The 21,348-nt window shown below is 42.7% G+C and overlaps 1 protein-coding gene across 1 annotated transcript in view; it reads right to left on the minus strand.

The window, feature by feature from the left end:
• The window catches only part of LHFPL6 (LHFPL tetraspan subfamily member 6), a 224,180-nt gene that overhangs the window by 20,057 nt on the left and 182,775 nt on the right, over positions 1-21,348 (minus strand). Inside the window, exon 3 of the mRNA XM_081047115.1 lies at positions 8,406-8,504. Coding sequence (XP_080903241.1) covers positions 8,406-8,504 — 99 coding nt within the window. The remainder of the gene's footprint in view (positions 1-8,405; positions 8,505-21,348) is intronic.

A 21,348-nucleotide genomic window follows, 5' to 3' on the forward strand; every position in this document is an offset into this window, starting at 1 on the left:
ACCAACAGTGTATGAGAGTTCCTTTTTCTCCACAGCCTCTCCAACACTTGTTACCATTTGTTTTGTTGATGAAAGCCATTCTGACTGGGGTGAGGTGATATCTCATTGTGGTTTTCATTTGCATTTCTCTGATGATTAGCGATGTTGAGCATTTTTTCATATGTCTATTTGCCATTTGTATATCCTCTTTGGAGAAATGTCTCTTCAGGTCCTCTGTCCATTTTTCAATTGGGTTGTTTGTTTTTTTGTTGTTGAGTTTCATGAGTTCCTTGTATATTTTGGATATTAGCCCCTTATCAGAGGAACTGTTTGCGAAAATCTTCTCCCATTCAGTTGGTTGCCTCATTATTTTGTCAATAGTTTCTTTTGCTGTGCAGAAGCTTTTCAGTTTCATATAATCCCATTTGTTTATTTTAGTTTTTACTTCCATTGCCTTTGGAGTCAAATTCATAAAATGCTCTTTGAACCCAAGGTCCATAAGTTTAGTACCTATGTTTTCTTCAATGCAGTTTATTGTGTCAGGTCTTATGCTTAAGTCTTTGATCCATTTTGAATTAATTTTGGTACATGGTGACAGATAGCAGTCCAGTTTCATTCTTTTGCACGTAGCTATCCAATTCTGCCAGCACCATTTATTGAAGAGGCTGTCTTTCCTCCATTGTATGTTTTTAGCTTCTTTGTCAAAAATTATCTGTCCATATTTATGTGGTTTTATTTCTGGGTTCTCAATTCTATTCCATTGGTCTATGTGTCTGTTTTTCCGCCAATACCAAGCTGTTTTGATTATTGTAGCCCTGTAGTACAAGGAAAAATCAGGGAGTGTGATACCTCCAGTATTGTTCTTTTTTTTTAATATTGCTTTGGCTATTCGGGGTCTTTTGTGGTTCCAAACAAATCTGATGATTTTTTGTTCTATTTCTTTAAAAAACGCCATTGGGATTTTAATGGGGATTGCATTAAATCTGTATATGGCTTTGGGTAATATGGCCATTTTAACTATGTTGATTCTTCCAATCCATGAGCACGGAATGTCTTTCCATTTCTTTGTGTCTTCTTCAATTTCTTTCAAAAATGTCTTATAGTTTTCAGCATATAAATCCTTCACATCCTTGGTTAAGTTTATTCCTAGGTATTTTATTCTTTTTGCTGCAATTGCAAAAGGAATTGTTTTTTCTATCTCTTTTTCTGAGATTTCATTGTTGGTATATAGGAAAGCAATGGACTTTTGCACATTGATTTTGTAGCCAGCAACTTTACTGTATTCATTGATTGTTTCTAATAGCTTTTTGGTGGAGTCTTTAGGGTTTTCTATATATAGCATCATGTCATCTGCAAAGAGTGACAATTTAACTTCTTCATTCCCAATTTGGATGCCTTTTATTTCTTTCTCTTGCCTGATAGCTCTGGCGAGGACTTCCAACACTATGTTGAAAAGCAGAGGTGATAGGGGACAACCTTGTCGTGTTCCTGAATGTAGAGCAAAGGGCTTCAGCTTTTCACCATTAATTATGAGGTTAGCTGAGGGCTTGTCGTATATGGCCTTTATTATGTTGAGGTATTTTCCTTCTATACCAATTTTAGTAAGTGTTTTAATCATAAATGGATGTTGTATCTTATCAAATGCTTTTTCTGCATCAATTGATAGAATCATATGATTTTTGTCCTTTATTTTGTTTATGTGATGTATCACATTGATGGATTTGCGAATGTTGAACCATCCTTGTGCCCCGGGGATGAACCCCACTTGGTCGTGATGAATAATCTTTTTAATGCATTGTTGTATTCGATTTGCTAGAATTTTGTTTAGGATTTTAGCATCTGTATTCATCAGAGATATAGGTCTGTAGTTTTCTTTTTTTGTGTTGTCCTTACCAGGTTTTGGTATCAGGGTAATGTTGGTCTCATAAAATGAGTTAGGGAGTACTGACTCTTCTTCAATTTTTTGGAAGAGTTTGAGCAGGATTGGTATTAGATCCTCTTTGAAGGTTTGGTAGAATTCACTGGTGAAGCCATCTGGTCCAGGACTTTTGATTTTGGGAAGGTTTTTGATGACTGATTCAATTTCGTTACTGGTGATCGGCCTGTTAAGATTTTCCAGTTCTTCATGATTCAGCCTTGGAAGGCTATATGTTTCTAAGAACTTGTCCATTTCTTCTAAGTTATTAAATTTGGTGGCATATAGTCCTTCATAGTATTCTTGGATAATCCTTTGTATTTCTGTGGTGTCCGTGATAACTTCCCCTTTTTCATTTCTGATTTTGTTAATTAGTGTCTTCTCTCTTTTTATCTTAGTGAGTCTAGCCAAGGGTTTGTCGATTTTGTTAATCTTTTCAAAGAACCAGCTTTTTGTCACATTAATTTTTTCTATTGTCTTTTTGTTCTCTATTTCATTTAGTTCTGCTCTGATTTTTGTTATTTCCTTTCTTCTGCTGACCTTGGGTTTCGCTTGTTCTTCTTTTTCTAGTTTTTTAAGGTGTAACATGAGGTTATTTATTTGGGATTTTTCTTGTTTCTTGAGATAGGCCTGTAATGATATAAATTTCCCTCTTAAAACTGCTTTCGCGGCATCCCAAAAATTTTGGTAGGATGTATTTTCATTGTCATTTGTTTCTATGTATCTTTTGAGCTCTCCTCTAATTTCTTCTTTGACCCAGTCGTTCTTTAAAAGTATGTTGTTTAATCTCCATGTATTTGTGTTTTTTCCTGCTTTCTTTTTGCAGTTGATATCCAATTTCAAAGCTTTGTGATCAGAGAATATGCTTGGTATGATTTCAATCTTCTTAAATTTGCTGAGGCTGATTTTGTGTCCCAATATATGGTCTATCCTTGAGAATGTTCCATGTACACTAGAAAAGAATGTATAGTCTGATGTTTTAGGATGAAGTGCTCTATATATGTCAATTATGTCCAATTCATCTAATGTGTCATTTAGGGCTGCGATTTCGTTATTTATCTTCTGTTTGGATGATCTATCCATAGCTGTCAATGATGTATTTAAGTCCCCTAGTATAATTGTGTTTTGGTCAATTTCTCCCTTTAGTTCTGTTAGTAGTTGCTTGGTATATTTCGGTGCTCCCTGATTGGGGGCATAAATATTGATGACTGTTATGTCTTCTTGTTGTATAGTCCCCTTTACCATTATAAAATGTCCATCTTTGTCTCTTGTTATCTTTTTCACCCTGAAGTCTGTTTCATCGGAAATCATTATGGCTACACCTGATTTTCTCTGGGTACCATTTGCTTGGAGTGTCAATTTCCACCCTTTCACTTTGAGTCTATGCTTGTCCTTGTAGCTGAGATGTGTCTCTTGTAGGCAGCATATGGTTGGGTTTAGTTTTTTGATCCAATCTGCTACTCTGTGTCTCTTTATTGGTGAGTTCAGTCCATTTACATTTAAGGTGATTATTGATATGTGAGGATTTCCTGTCATTCTGTCTTTAGTTTTCTGGTAAGGCTGTGTCTCCATTGTTTCTTTGCTTTTTTGTTGTTGTCTGTTATTTCTGTGTGGTGGTATTCTATGATGTTTCCCTCTGTTTCTTCTTTTATTACAGTATATATTTCAGATTTGGATGTTTTTTGAGTGGTTACTTTTGAGTTTATGTAAAAGAAAGTTTGATATTTAGAGTATTCCAGTTTCTTCAGTACGCTTACTTTTTCTATTCCCATATTCCAGTTCAGGCCTTTACGCTTCCCCTTTTTATGTTTCGGTTGCCACAAGTTGTCCCTGTTGATGGTGGTCTAATAGCCTCCTTTAGTATTTCTTGTAGTGCAGGTCGTGTATTAGAAAATTCCCTCAGCTTCTGGATGTCTGGAAAGGTCTTTATTCCTCCTTCATATCTAAAGGAGATCTTTGCTGGATATATTATTCTTGGCTCATGATTTCTCTCTTTCAATAGTTTGAATATTTGGTTCCATTCCCTCCTAGCTTGTAGAGTTTCTGCTGAAAAATCTGATGATAATCTAATGGCCTTTCCTTTGTAAGTTACCGTCTTCTTTTCCCTGGCTGCCTTGAGGATTCTTTCTTTGTCATTGAGTTTAGACAGCTTCAATACAATGTGCCTTGGTGAAGGCCTGTTGGGATTGAGGTAATTAGGTGTTCTATTTGCTTCTTGGATTCGAGGATCCAGTTCTGTCCACAAGTTTGGGAAGTTCTCATCGACGATTTGTTTGAATATATTCTCTGTTCCCTTCCCTCTTTCTTCTCCTTCTGGTATGCCCATTATTCTTATATTGCTCTTTCTGATGGAGTCAGAAAGTTCTTGTAGAGTTTTTTCATTTCTTTTAAGTCTCAAGTCTCTTTCTTCTTCCCTCTGTGTAAATTCCAGGTTCCTATCTTCGATGTCACTGATTCTTTCCTCCATCTGGTCAACTCTACTACCTAAGCTGGATATTTTATTGTTAATTTCTTCTGTTGAGTTCTTAATCTCCAGAAATTCTATTTGGTTCTTTTTCAAGATTTCAATCTCTTTTGTAAAATGCTCATGGTGTACTTTGATTGTGTTTCTGAGTTCATTAAACTGCCTTTCTGTGTTTTCTTGCATCTCGTTCAGTTTTTTCAGAATTGCGATCTTGAATTCTCTGTCATTTAAATCACAAAGGTCCATATCTCTAAGTTCCTTTTCTGGAGACTCTTCACTTTGTTTCTGAGCTATCTTGTTGCCTTGGTTATTCATGGCAATCACTGATTTACTATTTCTCTTCCTAGACATCTACAGGAGTGTCTTCTGCAACAGGTTGATAGGTATGCGAAGAGCTTTTGGAGTTCCAAAGCTCTTTCTGCACCAGATTCAGAGCCCGTTTGTTTCAGCAGTTCTGTTTACTCCTGCAGGGATCCGCCCAGATAGGTGGGGCCAGGGGCGGGGTGAGTTGTGAGAGGTGGCCCAGAGCAATGGCGGCGACCACCACCTCAGCCAGTCCTGCTTCCACAGCTCCCTCCCCTTTGCCGGAACTAGTTGAGCTGCGAATCTGTGTCTGCGGTCCACAGTTCTCAGAGCAGCAAATATTCTGTCCTTTGATCGGACACTGCTACTTTATCGCTTCTAGCACCGGGCAGGTGGGGGCGGGGCGAGCTCTGGGAGGGTAGGGAGGGGGCGGCTAGTCTCCGTGCCTAAGGCTTCCGTTCTCCGCTCGGCAGTGAGGGCTTAAACCACCGATTTCAGCCCTCTTCCCTCAGTCTTTGCCCCGAGGTCTGCCGTGAGCGAGCGTTGGGTTCAGCGGTTTTGTATGCTGCCCCCTCAGCCCTGTGGGCCGTAAGCGGAGCCCTAGCAGTCCGAGTCCTTCCCTCTCCCGCAGCAGCGTAAGATCCGGGCGCTGCGGGCTCCGAGCACTGAGCTAGGTCTGTGTCCTGCGCCCTCGCGGCTCCGTCTCCGCACTTCTTCTCTCCCTCCTCCCCCGCTCGCGCGATTCACCCACCTGGAGGTGAATTCAGTAGTCGGCCTCTTCGTCTTGCCTGTCTGCTGTGCAGGGATTCCTTTGTGGAGTTATTGTTGTCCGATTCGTTGTAAATTCCAGGGGAGCGTTACAGAGGCTCACCTCACGCCGCCATTTTTCTCCTCTCTCCCATGTCTTTTTTTACTACCTGTTTCTTACAGGAACGTTTGCCAAGCCCGGGTTTAGACTCACCAACGAGAATGGAATAGCATTGGCCACGCAACCACAGTGCCAACCTTCTCCTTTCTGACACACTTCCCAGGTAGATTATCTTCTTAAATATCTGCCTCTCCTGCTAGTTTCTAAGTTTCCTGAAAGCAGTGAATAGTGTCTTTTTAAATTCCTTGGGGCACCATATCCCGAGGACCCAACCCAGGGCCTGGCATTTGGAAGCACCCCATAAAGATCTGTTGGCTGAATAACTGAATGAACACACTCCTCCAACAATCTCTCGCTTGGGAACAAAAGCAATGATGTCTTCCAGAATGTGCTCCAGAGAGAGTGACAACATTTCGATGATGGCACACCAAGCAAGCGGCCCATATTCCACAGACACTAACATTTCCCAGCCTTTGGGAGGATGATGTGCCCACACACTATCTCCTTTGGGAGGAGGCAGAAAAGAGCTCAGATTGTCAGAAGTGGCAGCAGCAGGTGTGACCGCAGCAAGCCGTGGGTACGCCACCAGGAATGGGCCACGGAGCTGTCCTTATTGAGAACGCTTCCTCTCCCACACATGCTGTGGCTGCCAACCCCAGTCCTAGGTTCCCTCCCAAGCTCCCTCCATCATGTGTCACGTCACTCATTCACTGAAGGTCAGCCTTCCTCAGTGTTCAGGGGGACAGTAACAATTCTTTAAAGATCTAAAGCACAGGCAATTTGGTGGGCTGGGGGTAACGCTATGTCTAGCCATGGCTTCTTCAGGCCTTCCCAAAGCAAAGATAGCAGAGTCTGCACAAATTAAGAGTCCAGGAGAAATCCAACTCGCTACATTCAAAGGACTTCTTCAGGGGACTTAGAACTCATTTTATCTGTAACTGAGGCCAGTTTTTGTCTTTTTCCTTCTCATTATGCAATCTAAGGAAAATTTAATAATAAAAAGGCAAAAATTAGAAGGACACTATAGTTTTTAAATTGTTAAAATGGCTTTAGTGAGTTTAAGAACATATGAAATTATTACCACTAGTAAAAAGATAAGAGTTTTGTTTTGTTTTTAAGTTTAAGGTTGACATCCACATTTTTAATCCAAAATGCTGAGAAGTTAGGGAACAGGGGGTGCAGTAATGAAAATGCAAACAAGACCTGCCTTTCATTATAACCCGCTAATTAGTGTAGTGACACAGAGTAACAAGAGATCAGCAAGAAGAGTATTCTAATCAAGTTTAGGCCTGTGTGAAACAGCCAAGAATGCCTCAAACACCAGAGGAAGAAAAATGCCAAACGCTATGTTAAAATACCTCCCCTGGACACAGTTTGCTTTCCAAAAAAACAAGCAAAAACAAAAACAAAACAAAACACTAATAGTCAACTTGTGCCAGCATTTTCCCCTTCTGTTCATTTATGGCAACCACAAACGAATCCCGATTTAAGGAAGTCTCATCATCAGAAGGGAAGAACGGGCAGAGGGAAATCTCTTATTTTCTGCTCATGCAAATTAGGTGGTATCTCAAGTACCATCTTCTCTCCCAAGAGAGCCCATGTTATTTTGAGGGAAGCAGGGTGTTTGTTATCCATCGAGCCAAACAAAGATTGATTGCTTCATTTTCAAATTCGCAGACCTCTGATGTGGTATCACATCCATCCATTTTTTTCAGTATCTAATAAAACTTTTTTTCATAGATGTTCTAACATAAAAATCTTTTTAAATAATATGGGATATAGCAATACTGCCATTAAACCAATTCTCTCAAAATTTTTCTTCTAAGAGTGAAATATTTAATGAGAAGAGGAGATGTTTAAGTGAATAACTCCTTAGGCACTAATTCTCAAAAACTTAATCTGTCTATCCATATATTAGGGGAAATTATGTGTTCTATCATTTGGCAATAAGTATTTTATGGGTCCATAATCTTTGGTTTAGTAACACTAATTGTAGAAAAACATCCTCAGAACATAAGTCAATAAGGAAAAGACATATATTCATTAAACTACTTATTATACCATGTCTTTAAATAACAGAAACTGGAATAGACTATAAATGCCCAACTAGAAAGAAATAAGGAAGTGGTAAAGTAAATGTAGGTTTATCAACCAAGTGAAATATTATCTCATCATTACAACTTATAATGGTGAAAACCATGCAGTAGTATGCAAAAAAATGATAAATTGCTGAGTAGCATACTATATCTACAAGTGAAAAATATCTGCAATTTTCTGATTAGTACACAGAGAAACTCACAAGTCCTTATCAATGTGCGAACTCCCCCCCATGTAATCATGGAGTCTCTGTGGTCTCCTGGTGAGCTTTTCTCATCCCTGCCTCCTCCCAGAATCCTTACCTGCAAGGTGCTTCCATCTACTGTCAGATAATCGCCACACATCACTTTCTTCAAAACCCAGCTGATTCTTGTCCCTTCCAAAGTTGTCTATTGCCCTGAAGTGAAATCGCTTTAGATTCCTTAGCCCTTACTGTCACTTTGTTGATAGTTCTGTTTGCTTTTTCTTATCAGATAGACTGTGAATTCCATAGTTATTTTTAGCACATGCAATGAGTACTAAATATATGGTTTTGGATGAATTAATAAATATAAACTCTTCAGAACAAGGGTCATTTCTTTTCCTTGTATCTACACTACTTCACACAGTTCAGGCAAACGGTAACTCTTCACTAAGGAGGATAGACGAATGTATGGGTCCTGTTACACGTGACTGCTTGGCTGCATGATCCGTATCTGTTTTTCTTCCACATCCCTGTTCCAGCTTCTGTTTCTATGAAAGATCAGATAGGTTCTTTTCTAAACGGAGTGCCAACTTACCCAGGTCAAACTGGCCGGAAATGTAGCCACAAGTCTGTCGGACTTCCTCGCTATCCCAGCCCAAGGGGTAGAGGGCACAGCCAGCACCAACCAACAAGCCTGCGGAGAGATAAGACAAGGGGCTTAACAGGTACCCTCTGCGTCCCTAGATAAAGGTGTGTGTGTGTGGGGGGGATCAACATTAACAATATAACAAAGGAGCCTGCTTTTCGGAAGGCACCAGCCACAGCCTCCTCAAACAATCTAAGGTTAATTTGATTCCAAGAACAATTTCAACTCTGCTTAAAAGGAAAGAGAGAGAGAGAGAGAGAGAGAGAGAGAGAGAGAGAGAGAGAGAGAGAGAGAGAAGAAAACCTTGACAGCTCAGTTTAGTTCCAATTTTGCTTTTTAAAGCATTAAAAGCCTTGCAAATCCTGTTTAGGAAATGCAATCCAGTAGCCCTGGATTACTCTTGTAAAAAGCCAACCAATTCCACCATCAATCCATGTAAACAAGAAATTCAAGAGCAAGCAGTAGTGCCTAATAGGTTATGCTTCCTCATTCATTAGATTGTTTCCCAATTTAATAATCAAAATAGGATTTTACCATTGGATTTTACCAGGGGTAGCAAGAACAGACAGATTTTCATGAAGCACTTTGGCACACTGATGTTCGCAGCACCTGCTGTAAAGCCCTGTTGAGAAGCTGAAAAACGGAGCATACACTTGTCTCAGAAATACCCTGGAAGGCAGACACTGAGTGTAGTCTAAGTCCTCCTTGCAGCTAAGACCAACAGGTTTGATGATTAGGCTGAAGAAAGTGACGGTTTTATTTGAACAGAAATTAAGTTATCATGGGGGCTGCTCTGAGCTGACAGCTTTCCAGTGGGGAGTCTTCAGTTTTGCATCAAAGAGTACGTAATGCACTCCGTAGTTTTATGAGAAGGTGAATGAGACTTCAGCGCTCACCATTGAATCTGAGGGCTAATCTGAGAGTAACATGTTGTCAGGTCAAACAGCATGTATTATCATCACCCGCGAGGCCCCCAGGTGTGCTGGGCAGGAGGAATAACGCATGGCCAGTCTGAGGGGTGAGAACACCATTCCTGCCTGAGTGACTGACTGTGACTTAAGAGGTGCCAAATGAGGGAGCCCCTTAAATGAGAAAACCCACTAACATGGTAATGTAGAGCTGGAATGACAGGACCCCAAATGTATCCAGAGGGGACCTTCAATATTTCTGCATTCAGTCCCTTCCTGTCCCCCTCTGGTCTTTCTCCCCCCATCCTGATAGGTAAGCCCAGTAGTTGTAACCCATACAAATAGCTTTCTCATGGACATGAAAGGAGGGGCGCTCCCCACCCCCAACCCCAACCACTATGCTGAGCAGTATGGAGAGACACCCCCATGAACCGACACATCCTGGTACATTCCCAAATTGGGCAAAGGCAGAGGGGCTGATACACATCTTCTTATCCTACCCCAGTGTCGTGCAGGGTATCATGCGGGGTCTCAGCTCCCACTCCCCACTAAGAACGCAGGACATGGTGAGGCCAAAAAGGAACACCCACCGAGCCATAGATAGGGGAGTCATACTACTATAGTCTCGCTGGCGGCTAGGTTGGAGACACAGGAAGTAGTAGCCACACTATCCGCAACTTGCCGTCCACTTCTCTTTGCCAATCAACCCACTTGCTAGCAGCAATCCGCTGTGCTCACTGCAATCAGCTCTTTCTAGCTCAGCCACCATCTTCTTGCTAACCCCATTTGCAGCTAGCGTAGCCATGGCAGTTACATTAGTGGCCAATGGCTCACTGGTTGCAGCTGATGGCCAACTAGACACAGCTGATGGCCATCCAATTACAGTTGATGGCCATTTACTACCTGAGTGAACACCTTTCCACATGAGGCAAGAGCCTGGAAACTGCACGCCTGGCTCTGTCCCCACACCAGTACTTGACCATCATCCATTTGCTCAATTACAAATGATCTCTAACACAACTTACTCTAATTATTAAACCTTGGGGTAAATATAGATAGTAATATTAGAAGGCTTTGTATTAACCACCTCTGTAGTGTGATCTCTGGTTGGCGAAGTTATACTAATTAACCTCTTGTGGCGTGTGGATTTCAGAGGAGGCATTTCAAATGTGAGCTAACTGACCTTAGATTGGAGTCGACTAGTATTTTATCCTTTATACTTAAGTACTAATATTGTAGTTTGCTTCTTGGCAATTGTCATCAGTTTGACTCAAACTCTTATAAGACTTTTTCTTAGGCGGGAATTCTTTCAGTGATATACTGTATGCTGAAATAGGGCTTAGAGAGTATTCCGGAATCAGAAGTGTTGCCCAAATGATACCTTAGTGACCTAAAGAGTTTAGATAGCCCTAGTTGATAAATTTGCTGCTGGGAAGTAAACGGCTCAATTAGAATCTTCTGACTCAAAAGCTTTTCTATTATTTGCATGGATTTTCTTTATTAGATTTGTAAAGCTTATGGTTACTACATGGGCTCAGGAATGTGGGATTTTAACCAAATTCCTGTGTCACGGCCATAAATGATATCATGAAAAAAAGTCACATTGTCGAACTTTTGGCAAAGACTGAATATAGGAGTGGAAGCGAAGAAAGACGCTGTGCAGTTAGGAAAGAACCTGAGGAAGGTGGGAACCCAGGATGGCTGGAGGAGGTGTGAGATCATTTGCAGCTACAGGCTCATCTGCAAATAAGAAGCAATCTATTTTTGTAATCCTCAAGACTGCAACCTCTTGGGGATCATGGGTAAATCACAAGCTAGTGTAATTAGTTCAATCTTTAGTTTTCATCCCGTATGTAAGCAGCTGAAATCAGCTATCAGATGCAGTAGATCATGAGGAAGATCATTTTCTAGGAGGTCTTAGGAATTCGGGGAGATGCTGCCTCCTAAAAAGGAAAAAAAACATAATCCAACAAATGACTCAATAATTCTTTAAAAAATTGCATAATGCATTGATTATTAGGCCATTTCAAACTGAGTACCCTAGGGTTTTGGCCTCACTCTGTACCAGACAATTAAATATTTGAAGAGCCAGGTCAGTGGAATGACCTCCAAGGAGAAGCTAGTGCTAAGGGAGAAGAGATGGCCTAGAGGGCACTGAGATGGGCGGGCGCTTGGGAGCTGTGCAGGTATGCTATGTTAGATGAGGTCTGCCTTAGTTCCACGTGGGTTACTATGCCGCATATGCTTTGCCTGCCTGTCAGCCACCCACGGGGAGAGAGTCTCTAGTGGAAACTCTATTCGTTTTGCACAATGCTGGAAGTATCTGCCATGATACTAATAATTTCTTAGAATTGGCGTATGAAGTCTGAACTTTGTAAAGAGCTCAGTGGTCAAAGTAACAACCTGATGCTGGGAATTTTCCCTCCTGCAAAACACTTTCTATTCAAACTACTTAACACTTAGCCCAGCAACATATTAACATAATAATTAGGCTCCTGCCAAAAAGGCAACAGAAACCTCTGTCAGCTAATGCCAATTACTCTCCACAGGTAGTAAGAATAGAGTCCTCCTGTTATACTCAGAAAGCCTTATTTTTTCCAGGCCACTCTTCAAAGTGTTCATGTGATCTCACTTTTCTCCATGACTTTGCCCCATTCTTTTTCCACAGTGCTTTTTCTTTCTTTTTTTTTTTTTTTTAACAGTGTGACTTTTTCCACCTATCGCCCTTTCAGTGATCGCACCAGCGTTTCTCATCAATGCATCTTTTATGTTTTGGGGGTACTTTTATCCTTCCTCCAGTTCCTTTATCTTCCTTTCTGTGGCAAGCACTGAGGGAAATTGTTTTCTTTACTTTTCTCATGAAAACTGCTCAGTCTTGTAGCCTATTATCTGGATGTCTCTTTGGAAGGTGTTGGCACTTTTCCATTCCCAAGTCTCCATATGCTAATTTATGTATGCGATATTTGTCCCTTTTCAGCCCTAGATAATGGTCCCTTTACAAAAATGTAACAAAATAAATCCATTGGTGGGGAGTGAACGAGCAAGCAAGGGTCACTATTATAACTCTTCAAACCTTGAAAGCACAATAAGGAGGAAACCACTTAAGTATTTTATAAGGACGAGGTTAGGTTAGTCTCTCTCTCTCTCTCTCTCTCTCTCTCTCTCTCTCTCTCTCTCTCTCTCTCTCGTAAACCACATTTTCTTTCAAAGTGCTTTTTGGAAACTGAGACACAGAGGATGTGTCAATGAAAAAACATCCAGCCTAAGAGAAAGCTTATAAGAGTTTATTTGAGCCAAACTGACAACAACTACAGGGGAGCAAAGTCTCTCAATGGATTGAGAAAATGCTCCGGAAAATGGCTGCTTTGCAACTTATTTTATACATTAGAATCAAAAGAGGAATGTTACATGAAATCCACTGGTTGTAGATTAAGGGGGTGGGAAAAGGCAAAGCGGGGAAATCTCTGGGATTGGATAAAAAGCAAAATGGAGACACACATACTTTTTTTACATTGGTGGGTACAGGATAGCTAATAGCATTTTACAGCACTTAGAGATGGTATTTGGGGAACAAGAAACAATGAGGGATTTTTGTAGTTTCCTGCTCTGGTATAGTGGGTTGTGCCCCGTAGGGGGTTGGGAAAGGGATTACTCTGACATTCCGAGGGTATGTTAGCTTAGATGCAAAAAGAGACAGATAGGCTCATTTAAGGTAAAGACTGACCTTTGCCAAGAAAGCTACAGGCCAAGGATGTGACTTCCCGCCATGGCCCGCCTTAGTTAGGAATGTTTATGTTCACGCCATCCTATGTGGTTATTTTCAGACTCCTGAGCTTGTCAGGTTTAACCTGTGGCCCCTTTTCTGTCCACAGATGGAAGAGGCTTGTCCAAGAACACAAAGCCCAGATCAATCCCAGGTCCCTCAGGTCCTGGCCCAGGGCTCTTTTCCACCTGTTATCATCCCAAAGCTTAGAGAAGTCCACTCCAAGGTCATGTGGGATTTGACCATCATCATGTTTTACTACGTAGAACTTTTCCTACAAATCCGGGTTTCTTATATCTCTTGAATAACTGAAAGATGTGCCAGTACTGAGCCTACGCTCACTAGAGTCATGACAGTCCTGTTAAGTGGCCCTGGCATTTCTGAACGGGGATCCCTGGTTACTGCATCCATTTCCGGTTCTTTGAATGCCTTGCACTTTTCATCTCTGAAAGCTGAATCCATTTTCTCTGTCTGAGATACTCTCACTCCTTACCTTATACTCAGACACTCTCATGAAAATACCAACTGTGAAAATCTAGAAGCCGCCACAGGTAGCCTGCCATGACCGCTCCAGCAGCGAGCTCCAGGTTTTACCCCTTCTCATGAGCTCCTATTGAGATGCACTCTGTAACATTAATTTGGGGCTTACCACTTGGCCCTGTAGTTATTTGTAAGGATTATATCTTCTGGAAGGCCAGAAACTCTGCTATGTGTTGTCTGACAGTTAAGTTGCGAACTCGTTGCAATGCTGTTGCTAACTTTTTTTTTGATATCAGAGGGATTATTTATTATAAATTTATACCCACTGGACAGACATTAACCAATTTACTATTTGGAAGTGCTGAAAAGGCTGCGTGAAAAAGTTAGATGAACTGAACTTTTCACCAATTCCTGACTCTTGCATCACGACAATGCACCAGCTCACACGGCACTGTCTCTGAGGGAGTTTTTAGCCAGTAAATAAATAACTGGATTGGAACATCCTCCCTGCTCACCTGATCTGGCCCCCAATGACTTCTCTCTTTACCTGAAGATAAAGGAAATGTTGAAAGGAAGACATTTTGATGACATTCAGCACATAAAGGGTAATATGACGACAGCTCTGATGGTCATTCTAGAAAGAGAGTTCCAAAATTGCTTTGAAGGGTGGACTAGGCGCTGGCATCGGTGCATAGCTTCCCAAGGGGAGGACTTCGAAGGTGACTGTAGTGATATTCAGCAATGAGGTGTGGAGCACTTTTTCTAGGATGAGTTCACAAATTTAATTGTCTGACCTCGTATGGTCACATGCTTCCAACTCAGAGGTTCAGGTGTTTGTTAAATACTAAGTAGTAAGTAATGTTACTTATTTGGTATTTACAAGCACCTCAGAATACAGATGATTATATAATAGTTATATAACAGATGGTATAAAACATGTAACTGCCTTCACTTGGCAGTGGAGGAAACGAAAGCCTAGGGAAGCAGGCTCATGCTCATGAAACCACTAAGTGGCAGCTGCAGGGACGTATCTGCAGGTCTGAGCCCTCTGCCAGCGCTCCTGACCCACCCTGAAATGCCTCCCAAGTCGCCAAGGGTTCACCGTCCAGCTCTGGGCCGACCTCCCACGCCCCCGCATACACTGAACCCTGAATATAGATGGAGAAGGACGAATGGGGCAGAAGGTCAAGAGAGACTTCAAGTCACCCCTTCTCCAGGAGTGACTCTACTGCTGCCTGGAACCAAAGGCAAGGCTCTGGGGAACCCTACAGAGTCCGCCTTCCCTGGGTGCCGTTGGGATGGGAACCAGATGTGAGTGCCAGCACACAAAGAGCACACTGAGACATAAAGATGAGAAGTTATCTTCATCCCCAGAAGTGTAACCAAGGAATGCACATCTGTCCTAACACCACAACATGAAACAGGGGGATCATCGTTTCGGAACTATCAAAAGTGATTTCACGAATTACAAGACTGTTTCTTTGCTGAAAATATCCTGCAGAAGAGAACATGCTTTAGGTTTCCTTAAAGTGTTTTCCTAAATGACTCGTTGATTCCCATTTCTTCTCTTTTTCCAGAAGACACACAAACAACTGTTAACCTAAAAATAAAAAAGCCATTCCAAGTGAGAGGCAAACAAGCGTTTACATGAGATCAGTAAGAATAGCTATTTGGAAATCATTCATTCAGGCAGAAGCTCAAATAGTGTTCCTATTGGGAGACAAAGAAAGGCAAAGGGAATTTATGAGAAAGGGAAGGAGAACAGTTACATCCACAGAAGGAAGGTGCTTCTATTGGTGCAGATAACGTAACACAGTGATGTTAATTCTAAGTACTGTTTTTAACTTGTAGTCCTGTAGTCATAATAACTGCTTTCTTGTTATCTTTGCAAACAGTTCTTTGGGAAACAAGGTGGCTTAGGTCCAAATCAAAGTTTATTTTGTCCTGTTTTAACATTCCAAGGTTGGTGGCATCAGACGTGCCAGGCAGTTCCTCTGGGATGGCAGTTCTGCCTCCATTTTAAAGTGGCTCTGCTTACATTATTGTTTACAAGATGGACAGTGTGTTAGCCGCCAGAATACCTGCTTCTTAGCTCAGAGCAAAAGCTTCACAAGCTAATTCTAGCCAGGAGTGACTTGTCATCTTTGTTCTTTCCAGAGTCATAGGCAATCACCGGCAGAAAAAAATAAAGTTGTTTCAAACAATGAAACTTTGGGGGGAGATTTTGCAACTTCGATATGACTTTTTTTGGTAAATTACATCTGATTGAAAGCCATATCTTCCAACCCTGGTAGTTAAGAGCACCTCAGTCCCACCACTTCACTTCTTTACGTCTCAGTTTTCCTTATCTGTAAAATGGGTAAATGCCTACCTCTCAGGGTTGTTGCAAAGATTAAATGAGATAGTGTATGTAGAGAGGTGGGCACTCAAGAGTCCAATGGATGGTCCCAATTGTTAAACTCTGGACTCAGTGCAGCACGTGGGGCGAGGCGTTGGATTTGGTTCAAGCCAACGTGTACGTACTTGCCTGAATTCGAGTCCTCCTCTCTCAGAGAAGGTCCTCTTCTTAGATGGAATGCAGAGAGGGCTCCAGCAAGGACATTCCTGGAACTGTGAGCAATGAGCTCTTGCCCAAACGGGCATATCAGCCATGCAAACCTCCGCAGTCACAAATCAAAGTGCCACATGAGCCTGATGACCTTTGTACGGAGGCAAAGAATTCATACACTCCTACAAGGATAACAACATTTTGTCTGCTCTGTTTTGTTTTTTCTTTTACTTTTAAACGCACTTTTGGCTTTTCTGTGAGGCAGGCAGAGTCACAACTCATGTCCCCTCTTGGTAGATGAAGGAATGGAGTGACCGGTCAGTGGGGAGATGTGAGTGTCATCGAGTGGATAACCAGAGGCTGTCCACGTAAGAAACTCCCGAATCTGTACAGAACTTTGATTCTGTCCACAAGGCAGAGCTGGGCCGACTCGGGGCTCCAGATTCATGCTCGGTGCTGGGACGCCTGGTTCACTGTGTTCCCTCTGAGACGCACTCCTAGGAAGGAAGCTACTGAAGCGCAGAATGGCAGCTGCACCTCTGGGATCAGTCAGGGCCAGCCTCCCCTGACTGTGGTGTCCCATGGGGGGCAAAACAGAGACATGGTCCCACACTTCCAGGGCAGCGTGGTTCTGGACAGCCCTTCTTAGACCAACCTCCACCAACACAGCTGGGGCTTGTCGAAATGCAGATTCCAGTTCTGCAGCTCTGGGCAGGGGTAGACCTCTGGCATTTTGGACCGGTGCCTGGCGAAGCCCAGGGAGCTGCCTGAGACCACACGTGTGGCAGCGAGGGGCTGGTGGACAGAGCGCTTTGATGCTGCTCAGCTCAGCTTCGAATCCTGACGCTACCTAGCCAGATGTGTGACGTGGAGCAGTGTGTTTTGACTTCTCTGAGCTTAGACTGTTCATTTATAAAATAAAATCAGGACTCATGGTGCCGATATCTTTAGCATTGTTATTAGAAATAAAGAAAAGGCTTAATAAGTGCCCAGTTCAGTGCTTGGCATAAGACAGGGGCTCAGTAAATAGTTTTGTGTCAATATTGTCATGATATTGTACCACTGAGGCCAAGGTGTTAGCTTTGCGGACATCTCATTCTGTTACACCTGCCAGTTTCCGCTTCATCTTTAGCAGCTACAGGGGCACACCAATTCAAAACACACACACACACACACACACACACACACACACACTACCTAGTCAAAAGCCGAGTGCTCCAACTTATTACTTGCTCACATCTTCACAATAAATATATTTTCTGGAACTGACCACATACTCTACAGCTAAGAATTATGACATGTCTTCTTTTTCCCCCTCAAACATTATATTATGAAATATTTCAAACTTATAGAAAAGTTGGAAGAATTGTATCATGAACTCCCACATACCAACCACGTAAGTTCTATAATTAACAGATTTTTTAAATTTGCTTTATCAAATAGCTATCTATTTTCCTATTCCTCTATTGATCCATCAATCTATGGTTTATTTTTTGGGGGGTGGGGAGGGACGTTTTTCACAGTAGCTTTCAAACATCAGGACATATGAAGTTTCTTTTCATTATTCATACTCCAACCCCTTTCCTTCCCTCTTCCCAATGGTCTACACAGAACTATGAGCCAGTGAAAGAAGGTAGATGCAGAAGCCAGAGCTGTGTCTCTACAGCTTTGGTGGCAATAAATTGGATGCCATCCACCTGAAAGTGATATAGATACACATTTACACACATGTGACTTATACAGAGCAATGAAAACCTCTAAGCCCAAGTCATATCAGCCATGCAAACAACATTTCTCAAACAACCACCCTACAACCCAAAATAGGGTCCACTTGCTATAGCTCTCTGACCCGGAAATACCAGTAAGAGCTTCACAAGAAGGCACGGAATGAAAACAACATAAAAAGTTGCAGCATGGCCCAGCCACTCAGCTCAGAGTTTTCAGTGCCCAGATTTTCTCTTAAGGATCACTGATGTTTTCTATAACACAAATCACTCCTGAGATGCCCTAAATAAGAAAACAAGAGCTAACATAATCATCACACTTCCACATGGAAGCTTTCTGGGAGCCGGGTTAGGCTCCAACAATATCCTGTCAGAGAAGGCCTGACCAGACAAGGTAAAAGCAAATCAAAAAACCCAGTTATAAGTACATTAACACTGCAAATGCTGATGTCTGCTCGCCTCTGCTTTGAAAATGCAACGAGTCCAAAGCAGACTTCGGTCAGTTCACGTTGGCAAACTGTGGTTACCTTCACTCAGGGAAATATTCCAGAGGTAAACTGTAAGGAACGAGGGCTGTGGAGTCGGAGTCCTGTATTTGAATATTGGGTCTGTTACTGCTCGATACCGATGGAGCAAGTCTCATAAACTTGAACCCCAAGAGTTCCATCCATAAAACGGATCCGCCAGGGCTTCTTCCCTGAGCTGTTGAGAGGATTAGGCAGAGTGTCTCAGCACGGTGCAGAGCGCACAGGAGTGGCTTCCCTCTTATGAAACGAGGAAGAAAGGGAAGGAACACTCTAACCGTTTAGTTTTAGTTATACAACAGGGACTAAGCAGCCCACCAGCAGGACTGCTGCTGGCATTGTGGGCACACGTCATGGCGTGAAGTCTCCAGGTCACACATCCTGACACATTGCATCATAAACGAGACTGCCCCCCAGCCACCTCTGGGCTTGGCTTTGCTTCCTGCTAAAGCACTAACTCCTGGCTCCCTCCCCCTCAGTCTTGTGGAGGGATTTGCCAGGTGGCTCACCGTGCCATCCTCCGAGACCCTGAGGGAGCTGACACCAGGCCCTGGGGAATGGGACGGCGGGCACAGACAGAGTAGCTCCTGCAACGAAGCCTCCTGCAAGAACTGGAGAGATTTGGGGGCTGTGTCCTGTCTGAATGGCGATGATAGTGGACCCCGGCTGTCCTAGCTCCATGCACAGTATATGAGGAAACACTTTGTTTATCGGGCTGATACAAGCAGACCCATGGCTGGGGGCCCAGGGGAGGGCCTGGCTGAGCAGGGAACTAGTGGGATGTGAGCAACCAAATTCCCCTGGAAGAAAAGAGAGGCTGGGCTGTAAGTTGGGGAGAAAGGGACTAGAGAATGAATCTTTTCATGTGCCTGCAGAAAACATTTATTCTTTTAAAACTGGTATCTAAAGCCACAGAGTCTGAATAAGGGCCCTGGCTAGGTTTGAACTCAAGCGGGGTCCTGATGGGGATGCCTGCTGTGGGGACAGGGCAGAAGGTTTGGGGGCCAGAGGCCCTGCCCTGTGGGGCCAGGCTCTGCTCAGGTGGCTGGTGGCCTCCGGCAGGTCAGTAACTGAGTCACAGCTTTTCCCTCAAGGTCAGTGTGGACCCCTCAGGGGTGATGTGATGGTCTGAGCACGTGTGCCAGTTGCCCAGTGCGAGGGAGACATTCCAGGAGATGGTCCACACATGACAGTGAGGGTGCCGTGCAGGTGGTTCAGGATACGCCCAGGGAAAGGCAAAGAATGTGGGTGAGAATATTCCCTGTCTAGTCCTGCTATCCTAACATCATGGGTGCAGCCAGGACAGAGGAGAGCTCAGAGGAGAGCTTCTAAAGGGGTGATGAGCTCCCAGGGCCCTTCCTGCAGCTTCCCTGCGTGCTCCATTCTAGGAGCCTGCTTCAGTTCTGACACACCCACACATGGAGGCAGAACCACACCTCTCTCCCACACGTGCCTTTCACCAACATCAAATGCCCAAGCATGGCTGCTTCTGTGCTTCCAAACCTTCTTCATTCATTTCTACTTGACTTCCAAAAACAGTGTCAGTATAGGAAGCATTGGACATCTTGCTTCCCAGCATATGCCGTCAGTTTGGTTCAAATAAACTTATAAAAATTCTCTACAGGTTTGGATGTTTCTTACATGGACAGAATGAAGCACTGACACGTGCTATAAGGTGGATGAACCCTGAAAACATTACGCTAATGAAAGAAGCTTGTAACAAAAGGTCACATACTATGTGATCCATTTACATGAAACCCATAGAGACAGAAAGCAGATTACTGGCTGCCAGCGACTGGAGGGAAGATTGGGGGTGCTGGTTTGGGTGGGGGTGAGGTTTCATCACAATCTGAAATTCTGATAATAGTTCTAAAACCACTGAATTGCACACATCAAATGGGTGTATTTTATGGGATGTGAGTATATCTCAATAAAGCCGTTACTGAAAAAATGTCAGGGTAAGAAATGGTTTCTCATTCTATTTATTTCTAAGTCCTTAATTACTTCAACCAGGGGCCCATGACAATACTAAAGTAGGATGTCAGGCATATTTTCTAAAAAATCTACATGTGATGGAATGAACAGCTAGTGAAAGACTTTCTACAGCTTGACTCTGAGGAGGCTTCTGTGTGGTTTGCAGCCTGGCAGTGAACCACTGGAAGCCTCGGCTCTTAGGCAAGGGGAAAAAGTACTTAAAATACTTATGAAAATGTAATGCAGAGAGTATCGAGTCAAAATCCTGCGTCATGATGAAAATAAACCTAGCATGTGTAGTGACATGGCACATTTTCTTTAAGTTCTGGATATTCTGGTATTACTTATACGTAGCTTCCAAACCAAAAAATTAAAGCCCGAAGTTGTCCGGATCTTGTGTCTTGACAAACGACTATAGCAGAAGCTAGATTTAAATCTAGGTCTTTACAACTGGTTTGGATGTGATGGTGGGAACCAAACATCACACACCTTCCACAAACACTGCTACGATGTCATAGGGCGATTCAGAGCACAGCCTGGGAAATATGACCACATTCCCCTCTGGCTTTGGGATCCTGGTTATTTCCTGGCCTTTCTTGTGGGCGTATTTTCTCATCAGTAAAACAGGAATAAAATCCATATCCTAGAGCTGCTGCCAGGATTGTTTGACACACACACACACACACACACACACACACACACACACACACACGAGGTCTGACAATTACCTTTGTGAACTTGTTGCAACGATGTTGCTATTCTTTTTTGATATCAGAGGGATAATTCATTATGAATTTGTACCAACTGGATACACAGTTGACCAAGCTGACTATTTGGAAGTGCTGAAAAGCCTGTGTGAAAAAGTTAGACAAAAATGACCTGAACTTTTTGCCAACAATTCATGGCTCTTGCATCATGACAATGCACCAGCTCACACGGCACTGTCTGTGAGGGAGTTTTTAGCCAGTAAA

Source organism: Rhinolophus hipposideros, assembly GCF_964194185.1.
Source record: "Rhinolophus hipposideros genome assembly, chromosome: 4".
Classification (NCBI taxonomy): Eukaryota; Metazoa; Chordata; class Mammalia; order Chiroptera; family Rhinolophidae; genus Rhinolophus; species Rhinolophus hipposideros.